Source organism: Lupinus angustifolius, chromosome LG19 (assembly GCF_001865875.1).
Source record: "Lupinus angustifolius cultivar Tanjil chromosome LG19, LupAngTanjil_v1.0, whole genome shotgun sequence".
NCBI classification, from domain to species: Eukaryota; Viridiplantae; Streptophyta; class Magnoliopsida; order Fabales; family Fabaceae; genus Lupinus; species Lupinus angustifolius.
This window is the reverse complement of record NC_032027.1, coordinates 344,733-367,341: the sequence shown is the minus strand read 5'-3', so window position 1 is coordinate 367,341 and position 22,609 is coordinate 344,733. Positions and strand designations below refer to the sequence as shown.

The 22,609-nt window shown below is 32.3% G+C and overlaps 5 protein-coding genes across 7 annotated transcripts; 3 read left to right on the top strand and 2 right to left on the bottom strand.

Annotated features, from left to right (window-relative positions):
• On the top strand, positions 512–11,303 carry LOC109334205. Of its 3 annotated transcripts, XM_019569838.1 has the most exons (9): positions 512–900; positions 1,297–1,383; positions 1,612–1,866; positions 2,219–2,383; positions 2,526–2,579; positions 2,673–2,819; positions 3,209–3,581; positions 4,400–4,407; positions 11,283–11,303. In XM_019569838.1, exons 1-8 carry the CDS (start codon positions 727–729, stop codon positions 4,402–4,404), a joined length of 1,260 nt encoding a protein of 419 aa, XP_019425383.1. In that variant the 5' UTR covers positions 512–726; the 3' UTR covers positions 4,405–4,407; positions 11,283–11,303. The 3 variants fall into 3 exon arrangements, 2 of the variants coding, with proteins under 2 accessions (XP_019425383.1, XP_019425382.1); XR_002106077.1 differs by lacking the exons at positions 4,400–4,407; positions 11,283–11,303 and adding an exon at positions 3,676–3,870 and having other exon boundaries at positions 3,209–3,644; XM_019569837.1 differs by lacking the exons at positions 4,400–4,407; positions 11,283–11,303 and having other exon boundaries at positions 3,209–3,870.
• Positions 5,894–6,743, bottom strand: LOC109334209 (non-specific lipid-transfer protein 8). Its single transcript, XM_019569842.1, has 2 exons — positions 6,352–6,743; positions 5,894–6,135 (listed from the first exon to the last, which is right to left on the bottom strand). The coding sequence occupies exons 1-2, from the start codon at positions 6,684–6,686 to the stop codon at positions 6,126–6,128; spliced, it is 345 nt and encodes a 114-aa protein (XP_019425387.1). The 5' UTR covers positions 6,687–6,743; the 3' UTR covers positions 5,894–6,125.
• LOC109333874 (beta-hexosaminidase 2-like) lies at positions 7,816–10,221 on the bottom strand. Its single transcript, XM_019569457.1, has 2 exons — positions 9,426–10,221; positions 7,816–8,771 (listed from the first exon to the last, which is right to left on the bottom strand). The coding sequence occupies exons 1-2, from the start codon at positions 10,219–10,221 to the stop codon at positions 7,834–7,836; spliced, it is 1,734 nt and encodes a 577-aa protein (XP_019425002.1). The 3' UTR covers positions 7,816–7,833.
• On the top strand, positions 13,406–15,650 carry LOC109334203. Its single transcript, XM_019569832.1, has 2 exons — positions 13,406–13,619; positions 13,739–15,650. Exons 1-2 carry the CDS (start codon positions 13,511–13,513, stop codon positions 15,307–15,309), a joined length of 1,680 nt encoding a protein of 559 aa, XP_019425377.1. The 5' UTR covers positions 13,406–13,510; the 3' UTR covers positions 15,310–15,650.
• On the top strand, positions 18,029–21,243 carry LOC109334206. Its single transcript, XM_019569839.1, has 6 exons — positions 18,029–18,212; positions 18,351–18,420; positions 18,604–18,716; positions 19,070–19,766; positions 19,878–19,976; positions 21,030–21,243. The coding sequence occupies exons 1-6, from the start codon at positions 18,083–18,085 to the stop codon at positions 21,151–21,153; spliced, it is 1,233 nt and encodes a 410-aa protein (XP_019425384.1). The 5' UTR covers positions 18,029–18,082; the 3' UTR covers positions 21,154–21,243.

Sequence of the window (22,609 nt, the reverse complement as noted above, 5' to 3'; positions counted from 1 at the left end):
CATGGGGTGCGCAGGATAAGATCAATAATAAATAATCCAACCCTTCACAACTTTTTCTTTCTATTTAAACTTAAACACAATATTAATTACTCATTTATCAATTATTCCCTTACCCCACCACCGTTAATAAGGAGACTTTCATGTATTCTCGGACGAGAGAATTTGTCCGAATAGGGAATATTCACAGATATGTAGAGGCTAACTCTCATAGCGAATACTTTTTTATCTATAATACTCAAATCTGATACTTTGTTTAAGGAGAATCAAACATGTACAACTTTTATTGCATTATCCATCGTTCATATCTAATCATCATAAGCACAATCCAATGAATAAACAATGAATGATTCATTGATTATGTATAAATATTAAAACCAACGTATCATAAATATTATCCTACAAAAATTATTAACCTTTCAAACATGAGTGAAATATATATAATTTATATTACTAAAAATTTCTTCAAATTGTTATGCTAGCATGCATAAATATTAAACTCCTCAAAGTCTGAAACACCCAACCACAATTTTAAGGGTAGATAATTGAAAGGGTTATTCCTCTTAGTCTTAGCGTGTATAGAGTTATAATAAGTCATAACTATAACTATAAACCAAACTTTCATGGTTTTTGTTGACCCTTTGTGTTCTAAAGCCATTGTGTTAGTGCCTCTTCATTACCCACTTTGAAAATTCTCATAAAGTTGCATGCTTTTGATGTGAGGCTGTAATGGCAGCCAAATTAGGATATGAAAAGAATCTTGTGCTTTGTTTCTTGTTGGTTTTGTTGGTTCCTTTCACTTGTGCTAGCAGAGTCACCATTAACAATGGTGTTTCAAGTCAGAAACTTGAGGTTCAGAAGCACTTGAAGAACTTGAACAAACCTCATGTTAAGTCCATCAAGGTTAGAGAGAATTACCTTTCTCAATGTCCCTTTTTCTTACCTTTTTCATTTTCTCTCTTTTCTTTTTTACTCTTCCACTTTTCATTGATTGCATAATGGTTTTGTTTTCTCATTGATATTTGCAACAATAAACCTTTTTGGCTATGAAAGGAACTTTAATCTTGTATGCTTTCTCTTGTCTCACTTGAGAGCTTCTTTTAGTCTCTATCATCATTGGGGTAATTCAGAATCTTAATTATAGAATATGTTTTCATTATTGTTCTTCTTTTATAGCAGAATCTTAGTAACTAGCCTTTTTGGTGGTGCCTTTTTCTGGGTTTTGTTAACAATTGTAATCACTTTACTTTGTAGAGTTGAAAATCTGTAATTTGTTTTGGTTTACATTTTTGAAAGCAGAGTCCTGATGGAGATATCATAGACTGTGTCCATGTCTCACACCAGCCAGCTTTTGATCACCCTGACCTCAAAAGTCACAAAATTCAGGTAAATAACTTCGCTTCCATAAATAATTATTTTTTAAGGCTCGGTTGTTGTTGTTTTTTCGGATAAGAAAAATTGTATTAAAGATCCTTTTACAAGCTAAATCAGTACAGTACTTTAGATCAATATACCAATTTTACAAGCTCGGTTGTTGTTGTACTTAAATACTTATCGAATCCTTTATAATTCGAAACATGACTAGTTTTCATTTGGTTCTGGCTTGTAATGCAGATGATACCAAATTACCATCCAGAAGGTCAAATTTTTGGAGAGAGCAAAGTGTCTTCAAATTCCAAGCCTATTACTCAATTATGGCACAAAAATGGAAGGTGTCCAGAAGGAACAATTCCTGTTAGGAGGACAAAAAAAGATGACATATTAAGGGCAAGTTCTATCCAAAAATTTGGAAAGAAAAAGCAAAAAAGTTTCCCTCAGCCAAGATCTTCAAAACCTCTACCTGACCTCATCACTCAGAGTGGTCACCAGGTACTGCCATTACTAACATGATACTGATAAACAAGTATCACCAAGTTCAACTTGCTTCTAATTACTAAAAAACCATCATCATTTCTCATTAAGTAATACTACTCATTTTACACATAATCACTTATATGAACATAGTTTTTGTTATTTGGTCAGTGTCAGTCTACCTATACTTTAATTCTGTCATTGGCTAATGTGAGGTGTAACATATGTATCAAACTTTATTGTTCATCATTTAAATTATTTCTATGTTTGTCATTGTATTCTACCGAAAATCGGGCTGTGACAGTGTGTCTAGCTGCCAGATGGTTTGTGTAAAAAATACTGATTTCTTTGATGTTTTTGGAACATTTAGCATGCCATTGTTTATGTGGAGGGAGATAAATATTATGGAGCCAAAGCAACCATAAACGTTTGGGATCCTAAAATTCAACAATCTAATGAATTTAGCTTGTCTCAAATGTGGCTCCTAAGTGGTTCTTTTGGTCAAGATCTTAACAGCATTGAAGCAGGTTGGCAGGTATTATTTAAACTTATGTCTATTGTCATCTTCTAAGTAGTGTCTATATATATATATCAAAGTCACTATCCCTTAAATATATGATTTATAACTTTCTAACCATATAATTTCCATTTTCTGTAAATTCAATTATGGTAACCAGGTTAGTCCAGATCTATATGGAGACAATAACACTAGACTCTTCACTTATTGGACTGTGAGATACAAATTCCTAGCACCAAACTTTGTTGTTTATTCTAATTATTCTTGAAGTTATTTATTTCATGAAATTATTTGATTACAATGACAGAGTGATGCATATCAAGCTACTGGTTGCTATAATCTACTATGCTCTGGCTTTATTCAAGTTAACAATGATATAGCATTGGGAGCAAGTATCTACCCACTTTCTAACTATGGTTCTTCTCAATATGATATAAGTATCCTTGTTTGGAAGGTACCCTTTTATATTTTATGGCAAGAAAACATGCCTTGCACCTAGCAAACACATTATATAATTGTAAATCAACAGAATCTCTGACACATATTTCATTATATCTCAATCATTTATGTATTATTTATGAAATTTTAATTATGATACATTATCATAGTCAGTTTTTTACCCTACCAACCAATAATGCATTACAAAATCATTAAAAACATTTGGTTCTTGTAACAACTATCTTAAAAGTCACATCAATGATTATGTATAATTGGTTGATAGTATTATGTATCAAAACTAAACTTTTAAGGACACTGTCTTTAGTTTATTGTTTACAACAAGAACCAAGTTTGTATTTGTGCATGAATGTAATATGCAATAGTGGGATCTATTCTGATGTGTAGGACCCAAAAGAGGGTAACTGGTGGATGCAGTTTGGGAGTGAACATGTTCTAGGGTACTGGCCAGGTCCTCTATTCTCTTACCTATCTGACAGTGCCTCAATGATTGAATGGGGTGGTGAAGTTGTAAACTCTGAATCTGATGGACAACACACTTCAACACAAATGGGAAGTGGTCATTTCCCTGATGAAGGTTTTGGAAAGTCTAGTTATTTCAAGAACATTCAGATTGTTGATGGTAATAACAAGCTTAGGCCTCCTAAAGATCTTGGCACTTTCACTGAACAAGATAGTTGCTATGATGTCAAAACTGGAAGTGCTAATGATTGGGGTAACTACTTTTATTATGGTGGTCCTGGTAGAAACCCAAATTGCCTATAATGGTAAAATCATTCATCATGTTCTTGTTGTTTTATATAGCTTGTAACTTGTTTTAGAAGTTCTTAGATGCATGGTGGTGCATAATGAAGGTCTAGTTCCCTCTAAGAGGGTGGTGCAATGGTGGGTTTCTTTTAGATTTTACTAGGAACAAGTTTGTTTCCTCATTGGTTTTCATGTTTATATAAATATTTGTTGTTTATATAAATATTCTAGTATGGGACATGTGACTATGTATTTATCATTTACTAAGATGTTTGATTTGTGGAAAGGTGTCTTATTAATAACATTTGTTTAAGGTTTCTTTTTCTTATTGCTTGTGTGACATTAGTGGATGACTTTTTCATTGAGGAAAGTCATGCTGGAAGAAAAAATTTAGATGCATGCACATGTTGTTAAACAGTTATCAACCTACCAATAACATGTTAGTTTAGTGGTATAAGACTCTATTGGATCTTCATGATCGAGAATTCGATTTCTGACAAAAATAATTAATTCATTACCCAATAAGATGAGGAGATATCCTTAGTAATAACAAAAAACATGTTTCAACCTAATTGAATCATTTTGCAACATTATTCAAAAATCTTGACCATAGAAGAGATTAAAGAAAAATAAAAGATGATCAATTAATTGTGATGCCAAAACATGATGGACCCATGTGAGAAATTGAATGGTATATGTGAGTGTGGGTGGCTACACAACATTTTCTTTCATAAAAGCCTATATTATGGTTGGTTACACTACCACCTCTCCTTTACCACTTCCTCTTATCTATTCCTATATTTCTTTCTTTTTTGCTTTAAGAAAGCTACACTTAAAATTGCATTATTTTTAAATCTTCAATTTGCTCCCTCAACATTTTTTCTTCCGATTTTAAACTCGTATATCATTTCCAATTCATTTGTATTACATGGTTAACATATGACTGATGCATTGTTAATGTAAAAAACATTTACATTGTCGATATTTTAGACCAAAATACATCTTTATCTATTATTTTTTAGGAAGCATAGCCTTCCCATGGTGTAATGTAGCTTTGTGTGTGGCAATCACTTTGGAATTTGGATCTAGAGCCTAACCTTTTTGATGAATCATGAAATCACTCATTTCTAATCAATTTCCACTTCATCCTTACAAGTTGATCAATTTTATATAACAATTGTGACCATTAATTGCTACATAATGCAACAATTGCAAAGGATCCGAATCTGTGTGGGAATATCTCATGGAACTAAAAAATAATATACTTATTATTATGTCTACCCTCACCTTTTTAATAACATAGGCTTTAAAGTTCAATCATTATGTATTAATATAAATATAGTTGCGGTTTCTATGTTTTTTAAAACCATTCTTTCAAAATTTACACTCAATCCCTCATATGTTTGGTTGAGATTAGTAAAATGACATCTACCAAAAATTATATAGTAAAATGACATGATTAACATTATAATAACTTTAATTGAAATACATCATTCATGCTTTTTATTGATTTTGTTAAAGTTCTTTTTAAGACTAGTTAACTCTATTATTGCTTCCATTAGATTGAAATCTTTTTAAAAAGATTGGATCTTCTTACTTTTCTTGAATATATATTGTGATTGGAAAGAGAAATTATAAAAAGTTCTCTTGCAAAAGGCTTCATAAGTTTTTGTGTAAAAGTTACAAGTCCTACAAAAAAAAAATATTAATTATATCTCTTCTTTAAGAAGGGATTCATTATATGTCATTTCAAGAGTGTGGTTATCACAAAAATAAAGTAATATAGTACCAAAAGAAATGCAATTAAACAACTTTAAAAGGTTGGTATGATTTATAGTGATTAATAATGACTCCAATAATAACGTTTGTAGTGGGATTGAGAAAAGGCCAAATATCAAACAGTGTAATATTTAATTATTTATACACTAATTTATATATATTTACTATATCACTAACCATTCTTTTTGAAGAGTCAATAATAATTAAATATAAATGATGAATGATGATATGATGATAATCTATAAAATTTATAAACTACGGGTGGATACATTTTAAAATCATTTTGTTAATGGCACATGATATGTGAGACCATGTTGTGGGTTAGACTTAGAGAGCTGTCTATCACTTAGTAATAGAGGTGAACAAGACCCGGCCCTACCCACTCATCCGAGATCATGATCAGGTCCGAATAGGGTCTGGTCTGATCGAATCTAGGTTCGGGTTCGGGTTCCAAAAATGAAATAATGTTAATCTATTTTCGTTCAACTAATCCTCCTATCTTAATTTTCAATTACTGTTGCTATGATTAAAAAACGAAAGCCTTACTAATATGACTCATCATTATTAATGTAAATAACATTATCTTCCATACTTAGATAACATAAGAACAAACATTGAAGGTAAATTCAGGAAACATAATCAAAACAAAGACATAATAAAGAAATTCACATAGGTGGATTCCTATTTATTACAAAATATGTTATAATTCCCATACATATATGTAACAGAAAATTGTTCAACATTCTCTGCAACACCATCCTTTTCCAACTTCTAACTTTCAACCAAAGCTGAAAAATGCAGCAAAAAAATCAATTCATTTCTATGTTTTTTAAAAAACAATAATAAAAGCTAGAGTAAAATTTACATTGTCTAGCGACACTTTTCTGACACTTTTCGAGTTTATAGTACAAAATGTTTTGTTTTGTACTATAAACTCGAAAAGTGTGACGAAAGTGTTGCAAGTGGTGTACATATATGTGAAGTGAAAGATATAAGATTATTACTTGGAGCAATCTGCATTAGGAGAAATAGAGATGGAGAGTGATATTCCACAGTTCCCTGGAAGAGCTTGAGCCAATTGAGAGTTCAAGGAGATACTCTTGGCACTAGATTTGATACAGTTACATGCAGCTTTCTTATCCTCTGATGTTATTGCAGAAGAAGCAAGTGCTTTAGCACCAGAACAACATGCTGCTGGTGGTTTTCCACTTCCACTCACTAAGTAGCTTATACAAGGTTTCAGATCCTTAATCACATCACTGCATGAAAGTGTAGCCTCTGAAGTTGAGATAAGAAGTATGAGAAGCATAAAAGAAGCCAATGCACTTGAATATTTCATTTTTTTGGTGAAAGAAGAGATTGATATAGTGCTATGAGGTTGAAATTGTTGGTTTTGTTTTGTTCCATTTATAGGACTTTGAAGTAAGATATTGTTTGATTTGATTTGATTAATTGGGTATGATGAGTGCAAGTAAGAAGAAGATTATGATTTTGATTTTGTTTGTTTAAGAGTTTGTCATATTCTGGGTTAGGTGGAAGTAGTGAAGAAGGGGTTATGCAAGTTCATTGGAGCAAACTATTGTTTTCTTATATGCTCAAAAGAAAACTATTACTTGTGCTGCAAGTAAACCTTGCCAGTGTTTTCACTTTTGAATGTTTTGCTGATACTAGTGACAGCTGCTTTCAATTCATGGGCAAAATCATGTGCAAATTAGGGTCCTCAAATGGATATCTCAACCATACATTATATGATATTATTATTATAATATATATTATCTTGCACTATTGTTTTCTGAAAATGAAATTTGTACATCCAAATATGATATCTGGTTCAATAAGATACCACTATATCAATGTTTTAAATTGAGATTGTGTTGCGTTTATTATAATTGTGGACGGGGAAATGTGATTGTAATTATCAATGTTAGTGTTATGCCATCTAGGTATTATGTTTTAGGTTCTCATTGCTCAAATATCAGAACTCCTAATTTTATTTACATTTCTTAGTTCCTTTATTGATCATCTAGGCATTGAACCTGACCTTTTTCATTTTATCTGATCTAGTTATACAGTTAAGCTGATCACTCTTATGACTCTCAATTTGATATCAATTTTATGACTAACTACATACAAAAGCATACCATGGTTTCAAAATTGCATTATGTAACTGTAGATGTCTGCAATTGAAGTCCCAGTATTGAGAATTCGATTGTCCTTACTATAACATCAACGTCTCGATGCTAACTATTCTGGCGGCATTTTCTGCAATTGTCTAAAAAGGACAGTCTAGTACACGAGCTCCTACTTAGAGGGGTAGCAACCTCATCATAAAGCCAATGCTCATCCTAAAATTTTAATCTTTATATGCTACAACTTACAAGTAAATTAAACTCAAGCATTGTTGAAGTCCAAGTAAAATGTAGAATTGTTTGATAAATACAATTATTGATGACAATTGAAAAGTAAGAGACAAAGCAAGAATGCAACTAGAGTGCATTAATTGTGTTGCACATTGCAGGGTTCCTAATGCACCAAAGTGGCTGAATAGGTTCAGCCCTTATACCTCTACTTACCATTCTGCTTCTCCATTCATTCAATCTATCTGTGGCCTCACCATATCTCTTCACACCCTTTTCGTCGCGATTTCCAGACCACAATGTCTCTGCCATTGCACAAGTTCTAGGCCAAAGTCTTGCATCCACAACAGTAGCATCAGCTTGTTCTGACCACAATGCAACTTCCCCACCCAAAACCAACTTTGCTTGTTCCTCACTCAACCCATATGCAATATCATAATTGTATATAGTTTGCCATGTCTTAAAAGGTCCACACCAAGAACCACCATCACTTAACTCCCTCCCAGATTGATCATCATAGGCACTGTTATTACCAACAAAATCACCATGCCCACAATCCAGATAATAGAATTCTGCTGAAGAAACAATAGCTCTATATCCAGAAGAAACTATCTTTTTAGTATTATCATTTCCATTGTTCCATGTTTGCAAAACAACATGTTCTGTAGGTAGAATTTTGGATGGAACACTTACTATATCATCTAACCAAACATCTTCCCAATACACAACAGTGCGGTTAAGGGACAGAATATAAGGGAGAGTATTGTTCACAAATGTTTCAAGTAGTTGGCTAAGAGTTCCACCATTTGATAGAAATTTCTGAATTATAGGATCAGTTTTCCAACAACCTGGTATAACCTCATCAGCACCTGAGTGGTAAAATGGTTCAGGGAACAATGTTGTGACATCATGTATAACATTCTTTAGGACTTGGTATGTCTTGTTGTTTAAAGGGTTTAATTGACCTGTTCCTGGTTCTGCTGCAAGCCTATCTTCAGGTTGTAACCAGAACATGTTTGCACAAGTTACAATATCAGGGTATGCTAAAGCCCATGACCCTGCATGTCCTGTCAAAATATACAACTTATTACTCTGTGTTCATCATAGTTATCAGACATACATTAAACGAGATGATGTACTATATGTGTATAAATCTTTACGTCAACTGTGTATACATTTTATACTCTACATTAAATAGTAATAAACTAAATTGAAATACATTAAATAGTAATAAAATGCAAAGTTGTTACATTTAATTTTGACACGTCATAAAAGTCAAAAGGCAAGAAACAAAAAATAAAACTAGAAAAAACTAAATAAATTTATATATTTAAACATAACTATTAATCGGGTTCCTGTAAGGACGAATTCAATGATAGTTGGGTGTAGTAGTACTTCTAACAATATATATATATATAGGGTGTCTAATCCATTACTCAAAAAGGCTTCTATGTTTCTATAAAATAAAAAGTACATTCATTCTGGTCACATTCACATAAACAACGTGTCAACATTTTGCTTAAATATTTGTCATAGGTTTGATCAAAATGCAAGTTTCTATGTGGAAATGTATCACTTGAAATACTCAAAAAGGTAGAGTACCTTAGAATCTGATGCAACATTGCACAAAAAGACAATCAACAAAGTAATAAAAATAAACAATAACAAAGATAGTGCCTTAAACTCAAATGCCATAAAACTAAAATTGATGATTTACTAACCAGGTGAATCAATCTCAGGCATAACACGAACTCCATGATCAAGACCAAACTCAACAACCCTTTTAACATCTTCAATAGAGTACACCATGTGAGGCCCATAAGCCCCTTTTTCAGCCAAACGAGGCTCTGAAGGCAACACAAGAGGAAAAGAATGTGAATCTGTCAAGTGCCAATGAAACACGTTCAACTTATTCATACTCATTGCTTCTATAGTTCTCATAATATCCCCAACAGGATAGTAATTTCTCGATGTATCCAACATGACTCCACGGTGCGCATACAGGGGTGCATCCCATATGCGCACCTCAACAGCTACGTGTGAGGGGTTACCCCACACGAGCTGAGAGAATGTCTCCAGGCCCCTCATAACGCCCCATGCGGTTTCAGCATGGAGCATGGCATGAGGGGCCGAGGAGGGGTTCGGGATGGTAAGAGTGTAGGACTCGTCCGCGCCGTGGTGGAGCAGGGTGCCCGGGTTGGTGATGGAGATGGTGAGGGATTGGAGAGGTGGGAGGGTGGTGGTGAGGTTGATGGTAGGGGGAATGAGTGGATGGTGATGCTCAGTGTTGATGAGGTGGTGGTAGCGGGTGATGGTGGCGGAGAGGTGGTGGTTGTTGTGGTGGGTGGTGGTGGTGGTGATGGTGAAAGAAGGGGAGAGGAGAGTGGCTTGGTGGGGTTGGAGCCATGTGAAGTTGATTGGTTTAGGCCATACGTTGATGGGAGTTGATGATTGTGTAGTTTGGAAAATGATTAGACAAAGGACGAGGAGTGACAATGCTGATTGTAATAGCCTCATCGTACAACTACAATTATTGTGAGGTGGTGGAAGGAGTTTCATTTATATATGGGACATTTGTGGTTCTGGGTAAAATTATCTAAATCAACTGTTCTACTTTTTTGTGTCCATTGTGTCACAATCCAATAGAAATTTGACATATACTTAAAAAAATTAATAAAAGTATAAAATAACATTTTTATGTGATTTAGTGGGATATCATTGGCTTGAGGCATAGAGACGGGAAATTTTTAAGACGGAGTATCCTTGTTCTCGTAAAATCTAATGTAATTTTAGTTCCTTTTGTTTGGTATAACATTTCTCTCTTCATTATTTGATAGGAATCACACTCTATTTTTAGGGGATCACATCTCTTCCCACAAATTTAGTATTCCATTTTTCTATGTATTTTTAATGATAAATATGCTATTATACTATATATAAAAAGATAAAAATGTTTTAATATATTATTTTTCTTTCTTTTTGTATAGCTGTCTCTCCATTAATAGATGATTCTTCCTCTCGAACATTGTATGTGCCATTAAGTTAGAAATTTAATAGTGTGATATTTATCTATCCAATCAATGCAATTTTTGAGACTTTTTATAAATGTTAGTTTTAAATTTCATTATACCAACCATAATTTAGTTTAGATATTATGGTTTTGAGTGTCTTAATAATGTGATTTCGTTGACTACATATTTCCATTATTTTCTACTATTATAATAAATATAATATATCCTCAATCACAAATACAATTTAAAAATACCAATAAGGTTCCTAGTGTATTGACTTAGATGAGTCTTATTACCACACTACATTTTCAAAAAGGAAGTCCTAATAATTAGTAATAATCTTAATGCAATTTTAAGCTCTTCCGAACGTACAAGTTGATGTAGCATTTTTGTTGAATATGTGGTATTTTCAAACATGTTTAGTTTTTACTACCAGTCAAGGAATCAAGGATAAGCTTAATGAGGTCAAAATTATATTAATTTTGATATCATTTAATAATTATTTAAACTATACGCATAACCTTAAATGAAATTGGAGCATACTTATTTATTAATTTCATACAAGCGCATCATCATTTATGTTTAAAAAACTAAAAAAATGAAAGAATAAATATTTTACCTAATGTAAATTAAGGTTTAGAATAATAGTAAATTCTTTACAAATCCTCCCAATCAAAGAAATTTTGGAATGTTTTTTATCTTTATTTCCAAAAGAATGGAGGATTTACTTTTTTCATTTAAATGCTAACTTTATTTAATGTTAGGAAAATATGTTAAGAGCATATTGCAAAACTCAAATGTGTAACATACAGCTCTCAATTAGGATGAAGCTATAGTCAAATGATCATTATATATTAATCTCCATTTCTTTCTTTTTTCTGTGTGAAAATTCTCTCCATTATCTCACCATTTGCATTATTGAAAACAGGATCCATGCTAGTATTCAAAAGAACACATATGATTCCCATAAATTTCTCACATTTCTTTCAATGATTCTTCTCATGTTAAATAAATAGTGGATACATTGAGAAAAATGTCTATTTTTATAAAATGAATATAACTATCCCTATAATTAATAAAAATACATTTATATATCAACTTCTAAAATAATCTAATGACAAACATAATAATAGAATGTATGTTATAATATTTGTTATGAAATTTATTAGAAAGAGAATAGAATAGAATATTATAGTTAATTATTTAGAATTATTAAATATTAATATTATAGAAATAATTCTAGAATAACTATAATATTCTATTCACTTTATATCCACAAGTAGGTTTCTCCTGTCTCCATAACCAAATCTAAGATCCCACCCTTAGAAAATGAGCAGCCATTACATCCAACATATATTATATTCGTGTAATATTTTACCTTGGGATTTGCATTTGCCAATAAAAAATATAAAAGATAAGATAAAAAAACTACGACATAGAGATCAATAAGGCCCAAGAGAGGAAAGTGACTCAGAAAAGCAAAAAAAAAAGTTAACCTACTCAATAAAAATAAAACAAGTCAAGTGCATTAATATAACATTCCACAAAACTGAAAAAGAGCTAAAGTCATCTTTAATAATAATGTAAGCAGAGAATTAGATGAGAAGTCTATTCAAACCAATAAATATTAGCATATTTACGTATTCCTTTAATCCAGATTTGAGATTTGAGTTTTATATCATTCACAATATTATTTAAAACAATATCCTTCTTGTTGAAAATAATTGCATTCCTATTAATCGAAAGAGTCCAAATTCCAACCATCTAAATAACACACCAAACATTCCTCAAGCTTCTATCTTCTATAATGATTGAGTGTTGAAGTAAGTGAGTCTTTTCCATTAGAAGGAAGCACCAACTCAAAATCCAACCACCTGTAAACTTGTTGGCACCCCCAATAAGAGAAGTTACAAGAATAAAATGTATGATCCACATATTCTTCTTGAATATTGCATTTGCACTTTAAATTTTACTTATTGACAATCACATTGCGACTAGCTAGGTTTAACTTACATGGAAGTCTATCCAACATTCCTTCAAGCAAGTGTAAGGGTCTTCAACTATGTCTCAAACTTCGAAATCAAAAGAAGCAAGAAGAAGTAATAGGGGAATTCTGGCTTCAATGCTGGTGTTAACTGTTATCCTAAAAAGATAAACTACAAGTTGAAGAAATATACATCAACCAATGAAGTTATGCAGTGGCAACTTGACAACACACTAAAATCATCCACAATGAAAAGAAGCAAAAATATAAAAGAACTTTGTTTTATAACCAATTCCACTTGTGTCACATCTAAGTTCAAAATTCTGTTGACAATCCATGCTCCAACACAAAGAAATGATAAATCCAATGGAACTAACCCTTGATTCATTAGATAGAGTTGTACAATAATATACTTGCATGTATTAGGATCCGTGAGGGGGAAAAACATGCAATTTAGAATATTTGGATCAGTATATGTTATTAACATTATTACATGCTCACGTTATCTCCCAATAGTCACAACATTTGTACATTCCACACTTTTGGGAGTTTTGTTTTTTCTGGGATGAGACTTAGCAAAGAGAATAAAAAACAAGGTAAGAAAATTCGTAGCTGAACCTTATTTGGTTATAAAAAGGTTTACAAGGTTATTCCTTGTAGGACACAACCTTGGAGCAACCCTCATGTATTTTTTGTTTTATATCAAAACCTTTCTACCTTCACACTTCACAAAGGATATATACTACTTGCAAAACCAGCTACTATTATATATTACCCACCCCCTCCATACATTCACAATCGACAAACTTGTATGGTAAACTCAACAATGGGTAGTGTTATTCCCGAATGCTCTTGTGCTGAGAATCTCCCCATTGAAACCATATTCAAGCTTCCTGCTGAAACACCTCTTTGGCCATCAGGTATGCATCATATGCTATTGTAATTTCCTCTCCTAATTCAACCAGTGCGACCCAGTGCATGATGCTCCCACCTAACGGAGATGTTATTGTTCTTGCTATTGTTCAATTATCTCATGCAGGTGTTGGTAGTTTTGCAAGTGGAACCATTGATCTAGGTGGTTTGCAAGTGTCTCAAATCTCAACTTTCAATAAGGTTTGGGCTGCTCATGAAGGTGGACCAGACAATGTTGGTGCCACAGTGTTTGAACCAATAGGAATACCACTAGGGTTCTTTATGTTGGGTAGCTACATTCAACCAAACAACAGGCCACTTTTTGGATGGGTACTTGTTGCAAAAGATGTATCCTTAAGTATCATCAATGGCACTTTGAAGCAACCCCTTGATTACAAACTTGTTTGGAGCAGTGCATTAGAGAAGATTAAACAAGATAGCACTGTCTATGTTTGGCTACCAACAGCACCTAATGGTTACAAAGCTGTAGGACATGTTGTCACTACAACTCCAAATAAGCCTTCCCTTGATAAAATCAGGTGTGTCAGGGAAAACCTTACAGACCAATGTGAGACATATTCATGGATGTGGGGTCCAGGAAAGGATAGTAAACTAAGCAGCTTCAATTTCTTTGATGCAAGACCAAGTAATAGGGGAATTCTAGCTCCTGGTGTTCATGTTGGCACCTTTGTTGCACAAATTGGTTTGTCTTCTACTAGCATTGTATCTATTTCCTGTTTGAAGAATATCAATGTAAACTCTACAATATCTATGCCTAATCTACAGCAAATTGAGGCATTAGTCCTAGCCTATTCTCCAGTTATGTACTTGCATCCTGATGATGAATATCTCACTTCTTCTGTTAATTGGTATTTCTCCAATGGAGTACTACTATATAAGAAAGGGGAAGAGTCAAAACCTGTGCCAATAGCACCTAATGGCACTAACCTCCCTCAGGGTGGAACCAATGATGGTGCATATTGGATGGACCTGCCAGCTGATCCAGCTAAGAAAGAGAGGGTCAAGAAGGGTGATTTGCTAAGCTCCAAAAGTTACATACATGTGAAACCAATGCTTGGAGGAACATTCACTGACATTGTCATTTGGGTCTTTTACCCTTTCAATGGAAATGCAAGAGCAAAACTAGGGAACCTTACTATTCCTTTGGGGTTGATAGGTGAACATGTTGGTGATTGGGAGCATGTGACCTTAAGGGTTAGCAACTTCAATGGACTACTATGGCAAATGTATTTCTCACAACACAATAAAGGTGCATGGTATGAAGCTTCTCAACTTGAGTTCCAAAATGGCAACAAACCTATTGTTTATTCTTCCTTTCATGGCCATGCAACATACCCACATGCTGGCCTTAATCCACAAGGAGCAGAAGTAATAGGTTTAAGGAATGATACTGCTAAGAGTGATAAAGTTGTGGATTTTGGGTCATTTGAGTTGGTTTCTGCTGAGTATTTAGGGTCTCAAATTATAGAGCCACCATGGCTTAACTATTTCAGGCAATGGGGTCCAACAATAGATTATAATATAGATGATGAGTTGAGAAAGGTGGAGAAGATATTACCTGAGAGTGTTAGAATTCTATTGGAAACAATTATAAAAGCTTTACCAAGTGAAGTGTTGGGACAGGAAGGACCTACTGGTCCAAAAACCAAGGATAATTGGTTTGGAGATGAAAATTGAGTACTAATATATATATATATTTGAGTTCATTTACATGGGTTCTGATATGAGAAACTTCAATATTCATATGGAATAATGTTAGTAATAAGTAGTATATAGTTACTATTCAAGTTTAACTAGGGAAAGAAATGAAACCAGCTATATAGTTTACAAATTCTGATGCATATATATATATACTTGTGACTGGCTAGTAAATGGAAATTGTAAACTTTGTGCCTATTATTAATATGACCCATGTTCATAAGAATAAAAGTAGTTTAAATTTATATGTAGTTTGAGGTCTTTTATTTGGTGAATGCCTCTTGGGATAGTTTATGACTGAGAATCATTGTTTAGTGTCATGTAATTAATTGATTGTATATAGTTTGAAAAGTAATTCAAATGATTAGACTGGTGTCAATTATAGGATAATCAAGTACAATTCGACTCTTTAAAATATCAAACTAAAGATAAATACAATTTAAGTTCATAAATTTACTTGATTATATATTTATGTGTAGAGAATATTTTAATTTTTATGGATATTTATAACTTGGTTTCCTCATCATCATTTTTTAATTCCAATTAGCAAGTAAGATATGGTTTAATTAGTCTACAAAACGACCCACTCATCAACTGAAGTTATTAGTGAGGAAGACATGTTGGTAACAATTGAAAAAAGTATAGCTAATATTTTACAAATTTAATTAATAAGTAATTAAAAAATTATTGTTGATCCATATTTATTTGATCCCATAATACATTAAGGATACTTTTTAGCAATATAAAACATCTTGCTATAGATACCATGTATGTTATGGTAGTAGAATAATGCCTTTTTAGTGAAAGTGAGGATTTGGAATTGAATTAATTTTGGAGAATTATTAGTTTCCGAATGTGTACACTTCAAGTACCTATTGATTTGTATGCCCTTCTCTAATCTCTAGCTATCTCATGAAAATGGCATTGTGATGTTGAAGGAGAAGGACAAAACTTGTGTATCACATGTATTCAATAGCAATGGAATCACCACATACCCTACCCAACAAAATACAAAGGAGGAAATTGACATCATGAAAGGCCAACTTTGTAACTCTTTTTAATTAAGTAAAATTTATTTTTGTTCAATGGTTTTATTTTATGTTTTTTGGTGCATCACTTTCTTTTATAGACAAATTTGTGCATCATTTGTCTTTGAAAATCATTAACATATTGGTTTTATCATTTATGTAATATTTATTAAAGTATAGTGGTGTAAGACACTGCTAGATCTAGGATGATCAAAAGATCAAGAGTTCGATTCTTGTGAACGATATTGGTTGGAAAAACAATCACACACCCCAAAAGAATTAATTCTTCCAAAAAATTAATGTCATATTTTCATGCGAAAAAAATGTAAGCACTTTAAAAGTGTAAGATTGTCTATAAACATTTATATAATTCATAGATATTACATTCTATTTTCATTTTACTTTTTTTTTTGGTTTTCCACAGGTATCCTCACACTGGAGACAATCCTGTCCGAGCCGAGAACATCCATAGATACGTGGAGCTAACTCTCTCAGCATACATTTTTTCATTGTACTTGCTATGCATATATAACTAGCTTCACTTTCTGACCTACAAGCAAGAGCTGTTATTGCATGATATAGCTAATGTTGAAAATTTATGTCCTTATATTCTATCATCAGTTGGGCATGGAAATGTTTTATCAAGCAAATATAAATACATGGTTATATCCATTTCCTTAACATTATATTTTATGAAACTTCAATTCTTATGAAATTTATGCATAACTTATTTCAAGTATATATGTTTAATTTCATTTAATTGCTATTGCCAAAATTGTATGTAGCTGAAATCATTTCAGAATTTTAATCATTAATTATAATTAATTGCAACATTTCAGTGGGATCATTCTATTTGTGAATTCTAGAATGACAAAAAAAAGTTTATTAAATGAATGAAGATTAGTCTAGTGTGAAAAAAAGGAAAATACAACAATACATGATAAATTCTAAGATATAGGACACCAACTATCCAAGTAAATTTGAGAGTTAGTCTATATTTAGAAAATGATAAAAGAAAGATACAATTAGTATCATCTCCCAAAAACAATATTACTTAAGATTTAAGAGTATTGAACTTATAAAATAATATTAATAAAATAATGAACATATAGTGTAGAAAAAGCTTAGTAAATAAGAAACAAAAAGAAGAAACAAAAATAAGTTTTTTAGGAAATAATGAATTAATAATGGTGAGTCAAAAGCTAGCCACCATTACTACATTTTATTATATATTTATTATTAAAATCCCGAGATATGAGATGATTCTTGAAGCTGATTCTACTCCTTAACTATATCCTCATATACCTGCACACTTGGTCAATTCTCATACATCATACATCCTTTTCTTTCTCTTCTCTCTCTCTATCTCCATTCTCTGCTACAAATAAGGGAAAATAGGTAATTAACAACATTCTAGTACATAAACCAATCACTTCCTTTCTATTATTCTTTACTCTATGTTGTATGGTCATGTAGCTAGAAGGGCAACATTATATTCACATTCACCTTATACTATATGGTAATAATCATTATTTTATATAGATACATGTGTGGGGTTTTCTATGTTAGATGCATGCTTTCTAAGTTTTATATAATATTTGTAATCATTGTAACAAAGGGTTGTTTTGTTTATGTTTTGTGCCTTAGAAGAAGAGTAATTGTTAGTGTTATTGTTGGTGTCTATTGGAGCAAAAGCAACAAGAACAAACCCAAAAAAGAGAGGCATGGAAGCCAAAAATGGAGAAGTGAGAAGGCTTCACATAATCTACTTCCTTAATCACATGGGTGGTCATGCAGAACATCCTCATCTCATTCGTGTTCTCCATTTGGCTCGTAACGGAGTTTATCTCCGAGGTAAGTTACTATGTTTCATACTCTCATTCATTCTACACTCTAAAGTTTCTTATACTATCAGTGTATTATTCTATCATTTTATCGTGATTATATATAGTTGTTGAGAGTCTAATGATGCTATCTTTTATCTCTTAAAAGATGTTAAGAGATGGATTGGGGAATTGAGAGGAAAAGACTTGCCTGAAGCATTTTCTTGGTCCTACAAGAGGTTGAATTATAACTTCCTAATCCTTCTTTGTTTTTGTGCATTTCTCTATCTTATTTGTTCTTACCTACAACTTTTTACTATGTGTGTCTACTATTGTTATTGTTGTTTGCGTAACTCACAACAATTCTGAAATAATTTCCAAAAATAATCAATTTCTAACGACTATTAATTATTGAATGGCAGGAGGTACAAGAGTGGATATGTTTGGCAGGACCTATTGGATGATGACCTCTTAACACCTATTTGTGACAATGAATACGTCCTCAAAGGATCACAAATCCACCCTACCCTATTTGGTATGTACTTTCACATGAATCAATATTTTGTGAAAATAATATGGAAGCATAATCTTATTATTGATCAAGGCATGAAAAATTTGATTTACAGTGTAAACTAAACTAGCTAACAAATTTATATTGTTAAAAACAATTCAACATGTGTTAAATATATAAAATACGTAAAATGTACAAAATGTGTTATGATAGCTTTGTTCTCCAATCCTCACTTTTATTATTCACATCAATATTTGAGTATGGCCACCCATAATTTCTATTGATGGGCATTTCCAAATTGTTTACATATTTTCTAATATTGTATGTTGAAGTGTAAAGGCTCATTAAGTAGGTATAACTTTTTTTGGATTATGCAGAATCTCATTCACCTGATGTAAAGAAAACTTCTAGTGATATTCTTGCTGAGAAGAAATCTTCTCAAGTACAAGATTCAGAGAAGAATCAACACCAACAACAGCATCATTCTCTATTAGAAGAACAAGATCAAATTCAAGAATTGAAAACGGATAATCCAACAAAAGTTTCATCAGAAATCAACCAAGAACCATTGGTATTCAGCTCAGATAAATCATCAATAAGTGATGAATATGATGAATCATCTAAGGTTGAAGAAGAGAAGCCTTTATGGACATGCAAAGAGAATTTCAATGAAGAGATCAATGAGAAATTAGAGAACTGTTCATTGCCATTTTTGTATCACAATCTGTTGAGTAAGAAGGATAACAAAGATGAGCAGAATAAAACTGATACAGCTGATTATTCCTTTTCTTCAGCTTCATCATCATCATCTTCATCTCAATCCTCTTTTACTAAGCTCAGAAGCAATTCTGCTAGAGTTTCTAGTGCTTTCCGAAATTGGATTTCTTGTTGCACTGTTGAAACAAATGATGCAGCCTTGGTCCTGACGAACTCTTCCTTAAATGATGTCTCCAAAGAGCCTAAGAACAGACCAGAAAATAAGGATCAGATATGTAAAGGAGACATATTTGGAGGATCAGCCAAGTGTTATGGAACTACATGGAATAACCAGCACCAGCAAGAACATGGGTCTAGGTAAGTTCATCACAAATCAGACTAAGAATAGTTTGAAGTTATTATATGATAATTTTAAGTAACAAGATTACTATGTGGTTGGTTGGATGCTTTTCTTTTTTTGCATAAAAGAAGCTGTGATGAAAGGGAAACAAACATGAGGAGAAAAAAGCTTGGTGACTTCATGAATCAAACTACTAACATACCCCCATTTCGTCTGCCAAGATGCTCGTAAGTCACTGAACATATATGTCTCGTGGTTATAATTTTGTTAGCTTTTCAGTAATGTAATGAGAGGACACACTGTGCATGAAAAATTATGGTCATGTTGGTGAATGATACATTAGCATAATGGTTGAAGAGAAATAGGATAACAACACTTTAGTCACACGACGTCGTAATACTCTTAACATAGGTCCATTTGATAAAGCATTGGTCTTTAATTGTGTCTCGTATGATTTTCCTTGTTGTAACTTGTAACTGTTTCCTCCGACATATACAAACCACTTAGTATATTCATGCTTAACCTCGTCTCTATCTTATTTAGTGTATAGACTCGATAATAAGTAACCGAAGAACATCCTTCTAGTTCCAAATATCTACAATGATAAAATGATAGACATGAGATACTCTTGTCTTTCTTTATATACCATTTACAAGCTTGTAGTATCTAGAGATTCGTATAACTCATCATAAGTTTTATCTCTCACCTCGCTCGCTGTTTTAGTAGTGGAAGTGCGTGGAGAGTTGGGAGGTGGATGCAGCAGTAGTTGACACCATTTTAAGTTTAAGAAGGATAAAAGAAATCAAAGTATGACCATTGTACTGTAGGAACAGATGTCAAAATTGTCCACCAAAAAAAAGAATGGAGTAGAGATTCTTCTGTTAGGGTTATTAGATAGTTAAAACTCAGTATTTTGTTTGTCTTGTAACAAAATAGAAATTATAAAAAGTTGACAATGATTAGCAGATTGTAGTGTTTAGCTGTAGAGACTATTGTTTTTTTTATGGCAATTATTAGGATGTTAGTATTTTATTGTAGGTGAAACTCTACCCTAAATCTCCTTCACCATAATCATCAAACTACCTTATAACTCTGCTTATTGTTGAAAATATAAGAGATGGGTTTCTTGCATAATCTTCATTTAATGCATGTAATTTAGGATAAAGTCCCCAACATACTTTGTTTTGTGGCCCATATTATATTGGCACACTTTAAATTTCTTGCCTCTAATTGTGATCATAAAAGATGAGAACATAAATAATTAGGGCATGATGATGCAGGCAATGTGGAAAGTGTTTCAAGCCAGAGAAAATGCACAAACACATGAAGTCATGTAGAGGAATGAAAGCCATGAGAATGTTTGCTTCATCTGCTTCTGAGAAGACACAGATCAATACCTTTTGACTAACTAAATATGAATTCCTTTCAGGGAATTGGTGCATGCATGTGGCAGCTTTAGCTTTACACTAGAAGCAGCTTTTTTTACTTTTTAAGTTTTGATGTAATTAATCACTTTGTATCCTCCTTCTATGGATATTCTATAATAGATTTTCTTGCTTTTTTATACTATGGTTGTTCATGATATGTCATAGAGTAGTAACATTAGGAAATACACTACAGATGATAGTGCTAGCTTGACAAGTATAACCTTTTTTATGAACTACCAAAAATTAAGATGAGAAAAATATAATCATGAATTCAAGGAAGTTAATTGTTGATCAGTGCATCAGACCAATGAAGGTAAATGTAAGCAAGACAAATGAGGATAAGAATCCCTTGTCCCGGAATTTTCCTATTTAGATTCGATCAAACTTCATAAAATAATATTAAAATATTAATTTTTGTATTTTTGTTTTTATTTTTAATTGAATGATTTCTCTAATTGGCTTGAGACATATAATGAAACATGAATGAAGACACGTGATCTCATCAGTAAAGCTGCTTGGAAGGATGAGGATCCCCTGTTCACAGTGGTGTCACATTCCTTATCCTAAGTCAACCACATATTGACACGTGAATAAAAGAAAAATTTTAAAAACAAAAAGTAATAAAAAGTAACACTTTGATTAACTTAGGACATGAATAAGATACTGTTTAGGACATATGATTTATCGGGCTCAGAATTTCTTCAATTTTATGAGAAACCTTCTTGTCAATTACCTAAAGCTAGCAACATCTCCTCATCACCTTCATACAAAATAGTAACATATGAAAGAGACATAAAAAAATAATCTTCTTTTCTACATAAAAATCAACCTTTTGTCTTATACAATGCAAGATCCTCCACCAACCTCATACATTCATGGAACACATTTGGAGGCTATTTATTAAACACAATAAATGATATTTCAACAACAATTTCTTGCATTACATAATACAACACTGGGCTTGCAAAGTAATTCAAATAAAATTATTTTTTAATACTTATGTTCTTTACTAAAATGAACATTAGAAGGTTTTGAAAACAAAGATTATATATAAAAAAACATAACCATGCTTTCCTGGTCCATCATAAAAGCGTGTTAATTGTTTTTACAACAAGTATTGCTCAATATTTAATATAAGAAAACTGAAGGAGAAATATATTAGCTTTCTGCATTAATATAGTATATTAAATTATTAATAGTGACTAATGCAACTGGCCCAAGGAGGATAATTTAAAAAGTAAGAGTCATAATCTATCAATTTTGAATCTATTAATTTATAGACACTATTTTTTCCTTGAGTTACCAAGAGATAAGCTTTATTATTAATATATGAAGATAAAGAAGTGAAAATATTTATCTTATTTCACCCTTGATTGTGAAATTTGCTCTATCTGGGGAAGGTTGTCAATGGTCCAAAAATGTGTATGGACCAA

Coding starts and splice junctions, on each gene's coding strand:
- LOC109334205 (XM_019569838.1), top strand. CDS start 727: ATGGCAGCCAAATTAGGATATGAAAAGAATCTTGTGCTTTGTTTCTTG. Junction 1,384..1,611: donor TCAAAAGTCACAAAATTCAG/GTAAATAACTTC, acceptor CTTGTAATGCAG/ATGATACCAAATTACCATCC. Junction 2,820..3,208: donor TAAGTATCCTTGTTTGGAAG/GTACCCTTTTAT, acceptor TCTGATGTGTAG/GACCCAAAAGAGGGTAACTG.
- LOC109334209 (XM_019569842.1), bottom strand. CDS start 6,686: ATGAAATATTCAAGTGCATTGGCTTCTTTTATGCTTCTCATACTTCTT.
- LOC109333874 (XM_019569457.1), bottom strand. CDS start 10,221: ATGAGGCTATTACAATCAGCATTGTCACTCCTCGTCCTTTGTCTAATC. Junction 8,772..9,425: donor GCCTGAGATTGATTCACCTG/GTTAGTAAATCA, acceptor ATATTTTGACAG/GACATGCAGGGTCATGGGCT.
- LOC109334203 (XM_019569832.1), top strand. CDS start 13,511: ATGGTAAACTCAACAATGGGTAGTGTTATTCCCGAATGCTCTTGTGCT. Junction 13,620..13,738: donor AACACCTCTTTGGCCATCAG/GTATGCATCATA, acceptor TATCTCATGCAG/GTGTTGGTAGTTTTGCAAGT.
- LOC109334206 (XM_019569839.1), top strand. CDS start 18,083: ATGGAAGCCAAAAATGGAGAAGTGAGAAGGCTTCACATAATCTACTTC. Junction 18,421..18,603: donor TTTTCTTGGTCCTACAAGAG/GTTGAATTATAA, acceptor ATTGAATGGCAG/GAGGTACAAGAGTGGATATG. Junction 18,717..19,069: donor AATCCACCCTACCCTATTTG/GTATGTACTTTC, acceptor TGGATTATGCAG/AATCTCATTCACCTGATGTA.